The sequence below is a fragment of the Armigeres subalbatus genome, unplaced genomic scaffold (genome assembly GCF_024139115.2).
Source record: "Armigeres subalbatus isolate Guangzhou_Male unplaced genomic scaffold, GZ_Asu_2 Contig696, whole genome shotgun sequence".
Lineage (NCBI taxonomy): Eukaryota > Metazoa > Arthropoda > Insecta > Diptera > Culicidae > Armigeres > Armigeres subalbatus.
In genome coordinates this window covers 2,941-20,738 of record NW_026943474.1, presented here as the reverse complement: position 1 = coordinate 20,738, position 17,798 = coordinate 2,941, and the positions used below count along the sequence as shown (strand labels likewise).

Sequence of the window (17,798 nt, the reverse complement as noted above, 5' to 3'; positions counted from 1 at the left end):
CTAATAATAAAATACATACAAACACACAATTTTGACGTTACGTTACACGATAAAAAAAAATACCCCACACGCTCATTTTTTCTACTCAATAGTGAGTGGTTTTGTATTGCCGTTTTTTTTTTCCCATTGAAATTTTACTCACTTTTCATTAAAAGTGGAACCACTCAAAATTTGAGTGGTTCCACTTTTTTTTCAAAAAGTGAGTAAAATTTCTGTGGTAAAAAAAGAGACAACAATAAAAAACTACTCACCGGTGAGTAAAATCAAAATGAGCGTGCAGTTTCAAGCGGAAAAGTTGTACACGCTATTTCAGAACTATCCAGATTTGTATGCTATTTGCTCACACTGTTTGCAAAATCGACCCACATTGATGAGAATAACCACGGTTGCTCAAGCTTTGGTCCAATTGGCGGAGAAAAATCACAATAAACTTAAAAGTGACAGTTCGGAAATTATGTCCCCCGCTCATAAGAATGGCTGGTGCTACCTAGCAAGATCAATGAAACATCTATCAAAAGTGATTCAATATCAGTCAAAAGTAATCTTGCTCTGCGGGTAGGGTTATTTGAAAAGTATTAAACTGTCATTTTTAAGTTTAATTTAAGTTTAATTCGCGGATCGGACCACAGCCTCAGAATTGAGTAAACACTGATTTTTCATCGTTTTGGGTTTATTTCGCAGCAGTGTGAGAGAAACCGCATTAAAATCTGGTTTGATCTACACTCCAATTAATTGAACCGTTGTTTCAAAAGATATTTTAGTTACCAGATAAAGATTGCTGCTTCGGTTCCCTTTGTTCTGCTGTCCGAAACATGTGTGGTACCTAACTGTCAAATCGTATATATTTTTCCTTCCTTGACATTTAGTACCATTATCCTCGCCAGCAAAAGATGTCCCTAGTATAGATAGTGGAATATATAGATGAGCGAAGATAAATCCTCTGTCTCCAAACGAACTGTCAAACGTGTCTCCAAACGAGCATGACGTCACGATTTCAATGGAAACGTTAAGGGCTATGACGTCATATGCGCATGCGCACGGGCAAAAAAATCGACTCAGCCATGCTTTCGCTCATCTATAGATTCTACTATACGGGAAATTTATTTACCCAACTGGAGGTTTAATTCACTCAATTTTGAGTTCAGGCAAAATACTCAAATTTGTATTGAACTGGCGTCGTTGGATTGTTTCGCTCTTTTGTTTTTGAGAACACAAGAGAGAGTGGATGAAAGAGAAGAGAAAATAACTCAAAGTAAGAACCGTTATCTGTTCATTTCATAGCGGCCGTTTGTGCTTATTGCTTGATCCATGTGCACGCTCGTTTGTTTCTACTAACCGTGTGAGTTGAATTCCATATGGTGTCTACAAAGTGGTACTTTTAAATTTGGCAAAAAGTAACCCTTCATGGAATTGGTAGTTCAAGTATTTTTTCACCTTATAATTCTTTAAAAGATTTCCCACATAGTAAAACCATTTTGTATAACGTACTAATTATAAACTCATTTCAATACACATCGTTTGCCTTTATGATGTTGTTCATTTACATTAAAACCATTATTGTTTGTGCGTTTTGGATTATTAACTACCCAATTTGCACAACAATTCATATAGTTAAAGTTCAGAGTACAGTTGATGACTACTCTTGTATATAATCCGTTTATCAACAGTTTCTGGCAGTTTCATTCCGTGTATTTTCTTTTTCCTTTGTATTTTTTCCTGGCAACATGTTCAAACTATCATTGTGCGTAAAAAGTGTATTATTATTAGAAATCAAATGGAATGAAGCCTATTTTAAATGGTAAGTTTGATTAATATGTAATAAAATCTTCTATATTCTTATATGTTTTAAAATTAATTTCAGGGAGCTAAAATCACAAAAGAAACTTTCTGGTACAAGAAAACATTTTTTTTGAGTCGTATGCCGATGGTGGGAAGGATCCGAGTTCCAAAACACAGAACTGAAGCCTCTTCATTCGATGCATATTCAATTGCCACCTGAAAGCCGATCTTGGGACACCTTCTGGCCAAGTAACCAAAAGTTCCTTTAAGAGTACGTTTCGCGCTTAAGCAGCTCAGTGAAGCTGATTAAGTGAAAAACGTACTCTTAAAGGAACTTTTGGTTACTTGGGTACATTCATGTTCTTCGTGAAATTCAGTATTAAAATATTCATGATGTTTTTTAGGGTAATTACAACAATAATTAATACATAGACTGTGAAAACAATACGTACACGTATAGACATAAATTATTATTAAATTGAAAGAAATTGAAAAAAATCTAAAACAAATATTAAAAATTTTCCTGATATGCTCCGGTTATCCATTCTGAACAATGCTTTTACAATATTACGGATCATCTATCGCGACCATACGTTTACACTACCCCAGATTGTTTCTACAATATGGTGTATTGTATTTAAATAATTTAAAATATGTGGAACTTAACCGCCCTAAGTTATGTTCAGGGGTATAGCAAAAGTCAAAATCACCGAAGCAAACATAAAATACACACCTAAATATGTTTACTCTTTTATTCGTTGACTTACACAGATTTATGACTTAAAAATGATTTATTCCTCTGAGTCGTGTAGTGCACTCATGTACACGCCAAAAAATAACGAGTCGTTTACAGGAGTTAATCTCGTTGAAACTCATGGAAAAAGGTCAACTGAATTAAGCGTGCACAAACCGAGAATGTCAGAATGCCCAAAACTGTCAAAATTTCCAAAAATGTCAAATTCATGTTTACTACGGTGCATCTGTATGGGGTTGACAGCTGCGCTATATCCCTGGTTATGTTACTATGAAAAATAGTCGGTCATTTTCTCGAACAAAATTCTCCACATATTAGAGTAGAGTGGGGCAAGAGTGCGCGTGGGGTAAGAGTACGTTTTCGATTTTTTGAAGTAATAAAAAAAGATAAACTAGCAGCACTGCATCAGTTTGACAGGTATTCTGGCCAACTATTATCATGTGCAATTGTAAACGATTTGAATAAACAACAAGGGAGATATGGAGTTAGATAACTTTTTGGTCATTTTGCTAAAAATAATTGGGTTTCCGCAACTAGTATTTCATTACCATATATACACAGAAAGAAAAACCATTGTTAGAATTAAAAAAACCATTGGTAAAAATAAAAAGTTTCGTTGGTTCTTTTTCGTAGAGAGTTGTAAGTATTCAAAATTAAAGTACGGTAACTGTTACGGCAACCATGGTTTAAAAGCTGCAAGCTATTCTGAAATTAAAAGTTTGAACTTTTTAAATAAATTGTCGAACTGTCAAATAGAAAAAAGGTTCACTGTGAAAAATAAAAGTGAAATATTGTTATTCCAAATGATGACATCATCGCTATTAGTTGCTTTTCTCAAAACAATCAAAGAGAACCAGTTTTATAGACATATTTTATTATACAATAATGGATATTATTTGACTAGGTACACGTTGATTTTACAGGTGCTTTTGCCCTCGACAGCCCTATAACTGTGATCTTCCGATCCAACACTGACGACTCTCGAACCATGATTATTTGTCAGCAACAATACTGCCATCGATTCCGCTAAAATTAACAAGAATAAAAATTAGCACAAATTAATTTTATTTTCTATAATTAATTATTTTGTGGCAAGATGCAAATATAGCACTGCGCGATTGATTTATGGTAAACAAATATGTATGTATGTTCCTACTTACTATCGATGGTATTTTATAGATCCGAAATTTGGCCAGCGATGTTCCCCCGCGACACACTCTGGGTCCATTTGAAAAATCCATTTCCATCGCTCTAACATTGTATGGGTGATTCCAATGGGACATCTCGTCATTGACTGGAAAGATCTGGGGAAGAGGAAGTGGAAAATATCTGAAGTCATTGTATAAATACTAGTCCCGTCCAATGGGCAGGTTCAAGTCGTGAGAATTTTATCATATCTGGCTCTAATTTTTTTTTCAACAAAGGAAGGCGAGGATGGGTGAAACTTCCAGTGACTTCAACCTGCTAATTGGACGGGACAAGTTTGAGTTTGATTGAATGCTTACCTTCCGTTTCCTGTAGCCTAGAGCCGAGCCTAGAGCAACGATTTCAGTTTAAGAGAATGCGAAGTTGTTTATCTCAGGGGGAAACCCGCAGCGCAGACCGATGCAGCTAAATTCACCGCTTCACAGCGGCAACCTATAGGAAAATATGCAGAAAATATCCAATAATTTATTAAATATAAATCGTGACTGAAATCTTTGTGACCTACCTTCTATTTATTATCCACTTTCCTGATATACACGGAGAACCTCGTAAACTCATTAAAGGGTAAATTTTCACCCATTATGGGGAATAAGTGGATCTACTCATTTAATGAGTAAACCACATTTTACTCATAAATGAGTAAACGCAATATATGTCAAAAAATGTTGGATTTTTACCCATTTTTGAAAATTGATTTTTGTTGAAAATGGGTAAAAAACTCCCATTTTTGAGAATGGAGCTAGAATGGAAAATGATAAAAATGGGATTTTTTGCGAATTTAAAGAAGAGTACAAGAAATAAAATGCTCAAGCTTACATATTTATTTTATAATACATCTTATTAGTAGGTATTTATAAACGAAATGATATTGTTTTAAATCCAGGCTTCCCTCGTCGTCGTGTGGTTGAAGACTCAGTTGAAGATGCACAAGATACAGTCCCGTCGGTTTTGATCCTGATAAATCAAAAAAATGAACTAGAGATTAGTGACATTCAATTGCAAATCATTTCAATTACTTACGTTGAAGCTTCTCCATGGTTCAGGCCACAAAGTTCCCTTAAACTTCTGCAACGCCGCAACACGTAACTGGCAGCTAAATTTGATGCGAAAATTTACAACATTTTTTTCACCCATTTATGGGTTTATAAATAAACGTTTTTGAAGTCGGTCAACAATCTCAAAATGGGTGTTTTTCACCCACTTCAAGTTGTCAAATTTTTCCCATTTTCTGACAGATCAATACAAGATCTAAAAATGGTTATATTTTTACTCATTAATGAGTTTACGGAGTTATCCGTGTATTTAATCTAATTGAGGATATTTCTGTTTTGTCTGTTTTGTTGTTTGTTTTGGATGTCTGTTTTGTTGTTTGGCAGATGGCTACGGGTGTTTTGCTTGGCGGCTTGACACTTTTGAAATACTCACACTGAAAGAAAACACTTTTTATTTTACATTATAAACAGACGAAAAATACTTTCAAATTGAAAATATAATTTTCACAGTAAAAAATAAACTTTTATTTTGATGAAATAAATACAATTTTTAAATGTAAAGGTCAAATTATTTAATTAAACAATTTTTGTTTTTTGTGTGTACGTTCAATCAGGTGAACATTATACCATTTCGATAACCTATTGTATCCAGCTTGTCAGCTAAAATGTCAAAATGATTGGCTTTATTTTGAAACCCAATTATTACCAATTCTAACTATTTTGTATTTCTTTTAGATGGATTTCAATTGAAGCCAGGTTATCCAGGGCATGGCGAAATTAATGAAGTTCAAGTTATACAGTTTTAAATGTGGATTTACCGTGGGAGAGAGAAGCGATTTAAGTGCTAAAATGCAAGGAAGAGGTCATAGTACTATGATCGAATTCCGGATGGTGTAGGCTACTTTCACAGCCATTCGACAGATACCAAATACACTTCGCGTTCCGATAATTTGGAACATTTCAGGTGGCAATTGAATATGCATCGAATGAAGAGGCTTCAGTTCTGTGTTTTGGAACTCGGATCCTTCCCACCATCGGCATACGACTCAAAAAAAATGTTTTCTTGTACCAGAAAGTTTCTTTTGTGATTTTAGCTCCCTGAAATTAATTTTAAACATATAAGAATATAGAAGATTTTATTACATATTAATCAAACTTACCATTTAAAATAGGCTTCATTCCATTTGATTTCTAATAATAATACACTTTTTACGCACAATGATAGTTTGAACATGTTGCCAGGAAAAAAAATACAAAGGAAAAAGAAAAATACACGGAATGCAAACTGCCAGAAGATGTTGATAAACGGATTATATACAAGTATTCATCAACTGTACTCTGAACTTAAACTATATGAATTGTTGTGCAAATTGGGTAGTTAATAATCCAAAACGCACAAACAATAATGGTTATAATGTAAATGAACAACATCATAAAGGCAAACGATGTGTATTGAAATGAGTTTATAATTAGTACGTTATACAAAATGGTTTTTACTATGCGGGAAATCTTTTAAAGAATTATAAGGTGAAAAAAAATACTTGAACTACCAATTCCATGAAGGGTTACTTTTTGCCAAATTTAAAGTACCACTTTGTAGACACCATATGGAATTCAACTCACACGGTTAGTAGAAACAAACGAGCGTGCACATGGATCAAGCAATAAGCACAAACGGCCGCTATGAAATGAACAGATAACGGTTCTTACTTTTGAGTTATTTTCTCTCTTCTCTTTCATCCACTCTCTCTTGTGTTCTCAAAAACAAAAGAGCGAAACAATCCAACGACGCCAGTTCAATACAAATTTGAGTATTTTGCCTGAACTCAAAATTGAGTGAATTAAACCTCCAGTTGGGTAAATAAATTTCCCGTATAGTAGAATCTATAGATGAGCGAAAGCATGGCTGAGTCGATTTTTTTGCCCGTGCGCATGCGCATATGACGTCATAGCCCTTAACGTTTCCATTGAAATCGTGACGTCATGCTCGTTTGGAGACACGTTTGACAGTTCGTTTGGAGACAGAGGATTTATCTTCGCTCATCTATATATTCCACTATCTATACTAGGGACATCTTTTGCTGGCGAGGATAATGGTACTAAATGTCAAGGAAGGAAAAATATATACGATTTGACAGTTAGGTACCACACATGTTTCGGACAGCAGAACAAAGGGAACCGAAGCAGCAATCTTTATCTGGTAACTAAAATATCTTTTGAAACAACGGTTCAATTAATTGGAGTGTAGATCAAACCAGATTTTAATGCGGTTTCTCTCACACTGCTGCGAAATAAACCCAAAACGATGAAAAATCAGTGTTTACTCAATTCTGAGGCTGTGGTCCGATCCGCGAATTAAACTTAAATTAAACTTAAAAATGACAGTTTAATACTTTTCAAATAACCCTACCCGCAGAGCAAGATTACTTTTGACTGATATTGAATCACTTTTGATAGATGTTTCATTGATCTTGCTAGGTAGCACCAGCCATTCTTATGAGCGGGGGACATAATTTCCGAACTGTCACTTTTAAGTTTATTGTGATTTTTCTCCGCCAATTGGACCAAAGCTTGAGCAACCGTGGTTATTCTCATCAATGTGGGTCGATTTTGCAAACAGTGTGAGCAAATAGCATACAAATCTGGATAGTTCTGAAATAGCGTGTACAACTTTTCCGCTTGAAACTGCACGCTCATTTTGATTTTACTCACCGGTGAGTAGTTTTTTATTGTTGTCTCTTTTTTTACCACAGAAATTTTACTCACTTTTTGAAAAAAAAAGTGGAACCACTCAAATTTTGAGTGGTTCCACTTTTAATGAAAAGTGAGTAAAATTTCAATGGGAAAAAAAAGACGGCAATACAAAACCACTCACTATTGAGTAGAAAAAATGAGCGTGTGGGGTATTTTTTTTTATCGTGTAACGTAACGTCAAAATTGTGTGTTTGTATGTATTTTATTATTAGCGTGCCAGATAGTTTCCCTCCCTTTTTTCGAGCCATTCTTTACTCAGTGAAAGCCGCGTTGTCCACGTTTGTGCATAATTTGCCTGAAAAATATATTTTAAATTGGGAAAATGGCTCCTGTGACTCGCCGTAGCTCTATTGAGCTAGAGCGAAGCCGGAAAGCAAAGATGCTATTCTTGAAAAAACGGGTAAGACAATTGATTTTTTGATTTGTTGTTTTTAATAGAAGCTGGCAGGCGGAGTCGGTTATGAAACAACTCGGAAATCCGAAACGGAAACCGTACCATTAGTCGGTTCTCAAAACGTAAAACAGTGTCGGAAGCGAGAAATACCGAAGGTGAGTGTCGTAAAATTAGTGAATGCCTTAGAATTGCTTGATTTAGCTCGGAGATTTACCCGACAAAACAAACATTCCGTAGAAAGCAGTTAGTTTGCTAGCTACCACGATCGCTTTTTCGCTATTCCAAAATTTCGTTTTCTTTTTCTTGCTATAGGCATCTACTAATGACGAGCGATCTTCGGGACTTAAAAGATCCGGGCCGTCATTGACGTCTGAACCGGTGCAAAGCAAGCATCTGAAGAGTGAGAACGTTCAAAGCAGGATGCGGAAACAGGCAGTAGTTCCGCTGAAGCTGAAAAAAAATGTTGGTGACGTCAAGCTGCGGAAACGGACTGATCGAATTTCTCCACCTACCATCCAAGGTGCCGTAGTGACAAAAATCACAGAGGTGAGATTTTTTTTTCGAATATTTTTAAGTAAATCTTTTCCATTCATTTTATTCAAGAGAGATGATAATTAAACTTTTTCATTAAATTTGAAAACAACATATGCTTTAATACTAGACTATCTTACATGAGTATCCGATACTGCCACAGACAAGCATACGAAACGCTAACGAAATTTCCAGCAACAATATTTTCATTGTCATAAGACGAGTTTAGTACAACTATTCCAATAAATTCCACCACGTTGTATTCCTCTACAGATACGTATTTCGATTGCAACTGTAAGGCCGTCTTCAGTGTTGCGGTCGAAATACATATCTGTAAAAGAATATAACGTGGTGGAATTAAATGGAGTAATACGAAACTCGCCTTATGGCATTGAAGACATTCCACTAAAAGTGCATAAATAATTTTCTTCGAAATGTTTTTTCGTTCATTTTAAACTTCAATAGTAGGAAATTCCTACGAGTGGCTTTGGTTTGCTTGGTGTTACATCTGTTTGTTAGGAAAATTGCTGTTTCTTAGTGGGTATTGTGTTATTCAATTGGTAAAAAGATACATTTTACCATTTTCATTACTTTCTGATGATAATCTTGATGAAGATTGTTCTTATTTACCGTTTCATAGTATGGTTTAAAAGGGATGGCATAGTTCTAATAATAATACTTATTTTTTATACCTACTTATTGTACTTGGAAGACCTGATAATAATTCAAAATAAGGGTAATCCGATAGTGAAATTGTTTTCGACAATGTACGATACTGGATGGTCCATTAATAACAATGTGTGATAATTTTCATTTCCTTATTTTCTAACTTATATCAAAATGGCTTATCCTGCAAACTTTTCACTAACTCGTCTACTTGTGTGATTCATATCACTGTCTAAAAACATATTTGCAGGTTTTTTGTTGAGTGTTCTGTTAAAATGCCTAGCCTACCGCAGTATTCCGACTTTAGTTATGGTTTCTTTTGAACCGTTTAATTTTATTTTTGGTTTCTTTCGTCTTTCAGACACACTTCATCATAGAATAATAGTATAGCTGACGCGTAATACTGTTCTATCTAATAATACTGAACTAAACTTTAGGGTTCCACATTTTAATTACTTCCTAGGGTTATGCTGAGTTGATATGAACAAATTTCAGGGAAACCCTATTTGTTGAACACTTTTCTGTGTTTAATACGCCGTGATACATAGAAATCAATTGAAAATTTACTTCGTTTTCAGTGAATTCCTTTTCATGCTACAGGTGTCCAAATATATAAATATGTGTAATTTGCAATGGCATTCATTCATAATATGACGTCAATGTGATATTTTGTTATAGCGCATGTACCGGATGACCGCCAGTTGCTCTAATTATCAATGAATTTTTATAGTTAGGATGAAGTTGTACCCATTTTATCAATCAGTGCGTAAGTGTTTGTTTTATGTGTCTGTGGTGTTTGTCTTCAGTTAGCTTTGCAAGTCCGATTGCCAATCCGGACGTGGGAGTTGATTGCGTACCTGTGAAGTGTGTCAGTGTGCGTATGAGTGGCTTCTGGTATGAGTTGGTGTCGATGCTGGGTCATTAGGCCGAATGGTCATTGGGCCGAAAGGTCATTGGACCGAACGGTCATTAGACCGAATGAGAAGCGAGTAGTGCGAAGTGAGGAAGAAGTAAAACGGAAGTCGAAAGAAGGAAGTATGAAGAAGAAACCAGAAATAAGAAAGAAGAAAGAAGGGAGAAGGAAGAAGAAAGATGGAAGTAGGAAGAAGAAACAAGAAATAAGGAAGCAGAAAGAAGAGACAAGGAAGAAGAAAGAAAGAAGAGAGAAGAAGAAAGAAGAAATAAAAAATAAGTATGAAGGAAGAAGGATGAAAGATGGATAAAGAATAAAGACGGAAGAAGAAAAGGGAAGAAAGAAGAAGAAAGAAGGAGGAAGGTAGAAGGAAGAGCGAAACAGAAAGAAGAAAGACGAAAAAGGGGAAAAGCAAGAAGTAGGATGAAAGAAACAAGAATTAAGAAGGAAGAGAGAAAAAGAAGGAAAAAGAAGGGAAAAGGATGAAGAAGGAAGAAGGCCGAAAGAATAAAGAAGGAAATGGGAAGAAGAAAGAAGAAAAAAAAGAAAGAAGGAAGAGGGAAGCGGAAAAAGAAAGATGAAGGAAAAAGGAAGAAGGAAAAAAATAAGTGAGAAAGAAATGGGAAGAACGAAGAAGGAAGAAAGAAGAAGGAAAGAAGGAGAAAGGAAAAAGGTAGATGGAAGAAGTAAGAAGGAAAAAGGGAGGAAGAAGAAGGAAGAAGAAGGAAGGAAGAGAGAAGAAGGAAGAAAGAAGAAGAAAGAAGGAAAAACGAGGAGAAAGGAAGGAGCAACAATAAAGGAAGAAGCAAGAAGGAAGAAAGAAGAGAAAAAAGGGTAAAGGAAAAAGGACGACGGAAGAATGAAAGGAAGAAAAAGGAGAAAGAAGAAAGTGAAGGAAGAAAGAAGGGTAAAGAAAGAATGAAGAAGGGAGAAAGAAAAATGACCTGACACCGTTAGTGTCAGTAGGCTTGTGATTGTGGGTATGTGTGTTATTTGTGTGTCTGATCATGTGATTACCCAAGTAACCACTAAGCCGTTAAAACCGGCTTTATTTCGGTTTTATAGTCGCATAAAAAAGTTGGTTACAATGCTAGTAAGTTCTGAATTATGCTTTAGTGCTGCTCAAAAGCCGCTTTTGGCGAATTATTTGGCTGATATACTGCATGCCCCTACCATTTTTTCCACGCCTATGCCAAAATGTCAAAATTTTTAGACGAGTGGAGAAGGAACAAAAAAAGGAACGAAAAATATTTATTTACATTTTAATTCATTCTTTCCTTTTTCTTCCCATTGGAAATTTGATTCTTTTTGGTAATTATATTAATTTCCGGATTTGAACGCTTGCTGTGTTTGGAGGATGTATGTGGTTTCGGGTAGCCGATGAGTTTGCCATCTGATCTACCGCAGAATTGAGTAGATATGTGTCTGGGAAGGGTGATAAACAGAAAGATTCTGATTGCCTATAATTCAAGGACTGGGTAGCATGAAAATGGAAACATGAAAAATTATAAATAACATGAAAGTTTTTGTATTTATCGGTTTTTTATGAATCCATTCTATAAGTGACGATTGAGAAATATCGCTATAGACTAAATCTACAGCGTCTACAGCTTATAAATCATTTATCTGGCATACATACTCCATGCAATATGCTGCAGTTTTCAAAACAAATGCTTGCGGAATAGCATACATCACAAGTTTAAAAAAATCTCTGTACGAGTAAAAGGGACAGGTTATGAAATTCTATGCGTTATTGTTGTGATTTCACATAAACGTCAAAGATTGTAGCTCTAAATTGGCAATGATAGTTTCCTTATACGGCTTGTATCAACAGGGCTGGTCAGCATTTCTTCGAAGCGTTATATACCGATATACGGCTTCTTTTATTGCTTAAAGTTTATACTGCCAATAAGCACTTGAAAATCGTATATGCAGCTTTTAGGCACTGAAAAGCTAATATATGGTTAACATAAGGCTTATTAAAGTGCTTAATGGTTTCCTGGGTATATGCCTGTGAGCATGCGAAAGTGTCAATGAGCGTATTTATGTCTGCTGGCATGAGTTGACCACCAAGTTTTTTTATTGTAACTAATCTCTTTAATTGTTAAAACGCCAAAACAATAAAACATAATGAAATTCCTGCAATTCCTGAAATTCGTTTTCTGCCAATATACTATGCTAAAACATTTCTACACGACTATGGTATGTTTCCATATGAAAAGAAAAGGTTCAAAATGTACTCTGAAAATAATAAAATTATAGCCTCGTTCCATAAAAAAATGTGTTGCAGCATTTGGTCAAAAACATGGCCAAAGAATAATTTCAGAAACTCAGCCTGTTCTAAGAAAAAATAGAACAGAAAAAAACTCTTTGATTGCATATAAAAATATCCGGATTCGGTTGATATTTGACTAAGTTAGAGCCTTTTAAATATGATTTTTCTTTAAAAAAAAATAGAAAAAAAGATCAAAGTTGGCATAAAACCATAATTTGGAGCTGATTTGAAAAAAGATGTTCCACAAATTTAATTCTGGAGAGATTAATCACAATAGATTTCAAATCGGAAGAAACTGCCATAGTTATGATTATTTCTATGAAAGTCAAAACTTGAAGGTCGAAAAATCACCTTCAAAGCGTTTGCGCGACTTCTAAACGTCAATATTTTGGGCTCTAACTATGAGGCTAACTAAAAGTGGTCAAGAACACGAGTTTCAGGTTTCGGAAACATTCCAACAATAACCCGCATTCTACTGTGGAGGTCATTTAACGAAATTTTCTTGCTTTTGCTGAAGACTTGTCGTGTTTTTGTGCTTACAATAGACTTATGCAGGGGTTCATCGAATTCATTCACCCGATGGATTTTGACATTTGAGCGGGTCGTCTTCTCGAACAAAAGTTCATTTTGCGTTCATTATGCGACCCGCTCAAACGACATAATTTCTTGGGGGAGTTCATTTTGCGTTAGTCTATGTATTTCACTCCATTCCACATATATTTGATGAGATTTGAGGATTTGAGATTTTACCAACATTGCTCATTGATCAAGATACAAGGTAGCGAATAAACAATGCAACCTCATTATATTCATAGGTCGATAAGCCACCCCAATTCATGTTTGCACCGATCACCTCAGCGGAATCTGGTGAACCAAACGTTGCGCAAAAACGATCGGGACCTTCGAAAGAGCATCCGTCTTGCTCTTCTCTCAACGTTAACGGAAGAGAAGAGAACGAAGCTTCCCCATTTGTCTTCGCTAAAATAGAGGAACAATCTATGATACGCGACATGAACAGAACCGTCAAAGCAGAGGAACGTCCAATTTTAGATGAAACAAACGGGAGCACTGCTATCTCTAGTGGTGATCAAAAGACAAAGGATAACAAGGAGGACGCACCTTCTGTGGTAAGTGATATTTTCAGTATAATGATGAACAGGATTATCAATTTAACCCCTAGCTAATATCTTGAACCCAACTTGTTGAATTGTCTTGTTTTAAGTCCTGACATGATTGCAGTTGCTAATCTCACCACCTCCGCAAGAAAGGAAGATCGTTTAGGTATATTTAAATTATTTACTTGTAATTTAAATGGGGTTTATTTATTGCGTTTACGATGCGCTCCCAAGTAGGCATCAATGTGAATCTTAAAATTAATTACACTTAAAAAGATTGATTTATTTCTCATTAGGTGTTTTTTCATTTTGTAGAATAATTTGAATACAAACATTTACTTCTGTATGAGATTTTATGCTATTTTCCTCCGTTTTACTACATACACTGCAATCGTTTTTTTTTTTCGCGAAAATCAATTCCAGTGTACAAGAGTTTATGGAGCAGTATTTAATAGATATATTTATTACAGGAAATAAACTGGAAGTTTCTGGAAGCAATAACTTTTGCGAATGTGAAGAGTTTTGTTGAAACTTTGGAAAGCGGGTTTCGCTTCAAAACGCAAAATAGCAGCTCTAAAGGAGTAATACGTTATTACAACTGCCGTCGTATTAAGGTGAACGCCAAGGTACAGTGTAATAGAAAGGTAATGGTATTTATTCCGAATACGGCAAACGACGAATGCAGCGTGCACATCAAAGGACAGCACAATTGTAACGACATGGGCTCAGAGTCGAAGGCTAAAATGGCCTTGCAGCCAAATGACCATAGTACCATCAACGAAATGCTCCGCACTGGAATGCCAAAAAAAGATCAAGAACCTTCTGATGGCCCGAAATAAGGATATATCAACCAACAGACTGAATTACGCGGTGAAGAAGGCTTCGGTAGAGCTTTATGGCAGTGGAACACTTTCGTTGGGTAAGTTATCATTGTGTTTTAGAGTGAAAATCAGAAGTGAAATCAGTTTCATTCCAAATTTTCGACCACTATTGTAGTCTGAATCTACAGCAGTGTTCCATTCATGTTTTTAAAATTTCCAATTGAATAAAACAATTATGTTGCTGCCAAGGCGCCGTAATTGCATGGTGGATTGATCCGTAGATAAAATGACGTATTCATGCACCGAAAGAATTTGAAAAATATTTGAATCTCGTGGTTCATTCGTGGTTTAAATCTGCAGAAAATATAACTGAGCGTTCTCCGCATCTATGCCATAGCCGTGCGCCATCATGCGCACCACTCGCGATGCAGTTGCGACATTCAGAAATGGGAGAAAATGCGATTGTCGCGAGAGCTCAGTTCGGTTTTAAACTGGATCTACAATAAAGCAAAACTTTGAAAAGACTTCCAGTTACTCCTTTGAAATATTTTATTTTCGAAGAGATGTGCATCCTTGGTATAGACTTCAACACTTCGGAAATTATCTTTGAAACACAGCTTGCACAGATAAGCATACATAACACTTCAGAATATTGCATCGTACTACCTATCGCCATCTGGTTCGTGATTTACCTAAATAGATGAAAACAACAGCTGTCTTAAGCGTTTGTGTGATGATGACTTACATGGGTAAATGTTTCATGTGTTATGTTTGCTTGCCTGTGCGGTCAGCGTTTAATTAAGCAGATCTTCAAAATACTACACATCACAATTTGCTTGAATAAATAATGTTCAAATTTCATTTAGTATAGTCGGTGTTGCTGCCAAGATAGTCACGCTCGCTGTAATGTCGCCAAGTAACCCACCATTGGGCGCCTATGTCAGTGGTCTAACAACTCTCAGCGCGCTAATAGCATAGTTCTCCTGCCGCATACAGAGTTGCCACAATGATGTTAGGTCAGCTAAGGCCAGTCACCTGGTCAGTGGGAAACGGAAGCTTAAGCAATGACTATCGAGTTAGCATTACTATATTTTAACAGAACAGAAGTTTGAAGTATTATTAGGATCTGCTTAGTTGAAAAATATAGTTTAAAGTCTTATCTTTCATATTGTTGTCTTGCAAATGTATTTTAATTATGACTTGATAAATTGAATTTTAAAAGGGAAGAAGTTTTCGATAAGTGTTGCAATCTATACAAATATTTAGTATCAAAACAAAAATTTCAATCAGCATCAAACGATGGAGAAGTTATGAGAACTGCAATAACTGTGGTGATTTTGATTGCATCTTCCTGGTGCCGTTGTGAGGCCACTTTTGAGTATTGAGTATTGAAGTGAGAATTGGAGATGCAGTTAATTGAATCATTGAAATACTACACATCACAGTTGCTCACTCAGAGAAATTATATGTCCAAAATTCTAATTCCATGTACACAAGAATATTATTTTTGCCTTTCTCGTACAATAAATTTGTACCGAAAGGCTATCATTTCACTTCAAAATCGAGCTTTTTATAGAAGTCTCGGAGAACCATGATGTTATATACCAATCGACTTAGCTCGTCGAACTGAACAAATGTCTGTATGTCCGTGTATGTGTGTGCGTGTGCACACAAAAACCGAAAAACATTAGCCACTTTTCATATAGTAATTCTTAACCGATTTTCTCGCAACAAGTTGCATTCGACAGGGGACAAAGCCTTGTTGATCACTATTGAATTTGATAACGATCGACCATTGCGTTTAAAAGTTATTAAGAAAATGGAATTGAACTATTTAAGCGCCATATAAGGTTGGTGTCTTGGCTAAATGCAAGAAAAGGCAGTATCACCACTCGGTGCATTAAGTTGTTTTTTTTTTTTTTTTGTAAAAAAGCCCAGATTAATCCACCTAGCGGTGATGGTGCCTTTCTCGCGCAAACAGGTAATAAATGTAGCCTTTACGCTTACACCTCGATGATGTACAAGAAAGGCAAAACAGTTACACCGTCTAATGTTATGATAGAAAGTTTAAACTAGTAAACGACAGATGGCGCTGCCAAAAGTTTCTCGAATTTCCTATGTTTGAATTTTGACTTTCGGACAATTTCATAGTACTATGAAACTGAACGAAGAGCACACTTACGCCTAAATGCGTGCAACACGAGCATCTTCAATGATGATTTTTCATAGTACGATGAAACTCTTAATGGGAGCAAGCCACGGATAAACTTTAAAAATATTCATAGATGCAAGGCATTTTTTATAACACATTATTGTTCTATGTGACTATGTCTCATCACTATTTAAATATTATCTATTTTTGGCAATTCGCAATTATTATAAAATTCAATAGTGATCAACAGCGTTTTAGTCTCTGTCGGATGCAGCTTGTTGCAAGAAAATCGGTTAAGAGTTTCTATGTGAAAATTTGGCTAATGTTTTTAGGGCATTTTGTGCACACACACACACGCACACACGGACAGACAGACATTTGCTTAGCTCATCGAGCTGAGTCGAATGGTATATAGCACTATAGGTCTCCGGGACTTCTATCAAAAGTTCGAATTTGGAGTGAAATGATAGCCTTTCGGTACAACTTAGTTGTACGAGAAAGGCAATAAATGCGCATTGACAAGTAGTAAACAATGAAGGAAGCAAGACTTTTGGACTCTTTATTGTTCTGTCTGATTTTACCGTCGATAATGCTGCAAAGATAGTTGAGCTCGCTGTCATGTCACCGCTTTACTCGCCATTCACGTATAGGACCCTATATCAGTGGTTTATCAACTCTACCGCGCTAATACCATAGTTCTCCTACCACATACAGAGTTGCCACAATGATATTAGTTCAGTTAGAGTCAGTGGAGAACGGGAGCTTAAGCAATAACCATCATGTATGCATTGATATACAATATCCTAAAGAAACTGTGTTTTGAAGTATTATTTAGTTCCATGTGGTATATTACACCCGGCGTATAAAAACCACTTAAGCCCATCAAGAAAAAAAAAAGTTCAATGTTATTCGATTTAAACTTTCATCTTTTGTTAGAAAATGAACCAATCATTTACTATTATACATGGGATTTACCTACCTTCTGCTCATTTATTGAATTCCGAATTGTTACTAAAATGAAATCCTAACGTTTGCTATCGTTTGTTTTTCTTCAAAATGTAGGTGAGCTAGAGGAATGGGCCAAATCATGCTCAGCTGTTCCGCCGAATCAGGAAACGGCTTTCGTAATCGGTCATGACATCGACCATGAGAACGGGCGTTTTCGTATGGTATACAGTAGTAGAAAACTATTGAGTCTGCTCATGTCATTCGGCACTGTGGCCGCTGACTGCACTTTTAAAACTACGCTACAAGGATACCCATTAATGGTCATTTGTGTTATTGATAATATGCGACATGCTCACCCAATTGCATTTGCTACCATAACCAGACAAGAAGAAGTTGATTATTGCTTCGTATTTGCCACAATTGCGAATAAATGCAAACAGTTTGGGATAAGACTTGCGGTATCAACATTCATCTCTGACGGTGAGATCGCTTTAAAGA

General features: G+C 35.9%; 1 protein-coding gene and 1 long non-coding RNA gene across 3 annotated transcripts; one reads left to right on the top strand and one right to left on the bottom strand.

Annotated features, from left to right (window-relative positions):
* Nucleotides 1-3,390: 3,390 nt before the first annotated feature.
* On the bottom strand, nucleotides 3,391-4,274 carry LOC134204561 (uncharacterized). The gene is made up of 4 exons (XR_009977894.1): nucleotides 4,245-4,274; nucleotides 4,039-4,171; nucleotides 3,694-3,837; nucleotides 3,391-3,559 (listed from the first exon to the last, which is right to left on the bottom strand). It is a non-coding gene; the product is annotated as an uncharacterized LOC134204561 (long non-coding RNA).
* A 3,470-nt stretch (nucleotides 4,275-7,744) lies between these two features.
* Nucleotides 7,745-17,553, top strand: LOC134204562 (uncharacterized). 2 transcript variants are annotated; one of them, XM_062679370.1, is made up of 6 exons: nucleotides 7,745-7,885; nucleotides 7,924-8,034; nucleotides 8,192-8,425; nucleotides 13,080-13,391; nucleotides 13,850-14,298; nucleotides 17,415-17,553. In XM_062679370.1, exons 1-5 carry the CDS (start codon nucleotides 7,808-7,810, stop codon nucleotides 14,216-14,218), a joined length of 1,104 nt encoding a protein of 367 aa, XP_062535354.1. In that variant the 5' UTR covers nucleotides 7,745-7,807; the 3' UTR covers nucleotides 14,219-14,298; nucleotides 17,415-17,553. The 2 variants fall into 2 exon arrangements, with proteins under 2 accessions (XP_062535354.1, XP_062535355.1); XM_062679371.1 differs by having other exon boundaries at nucleotides 7,753-7,885; nucleotides 7,927-8,034.
* The last annotated feature ends 245 nt before the right edge of the window (nucleotides 17,554-17,798 follow it).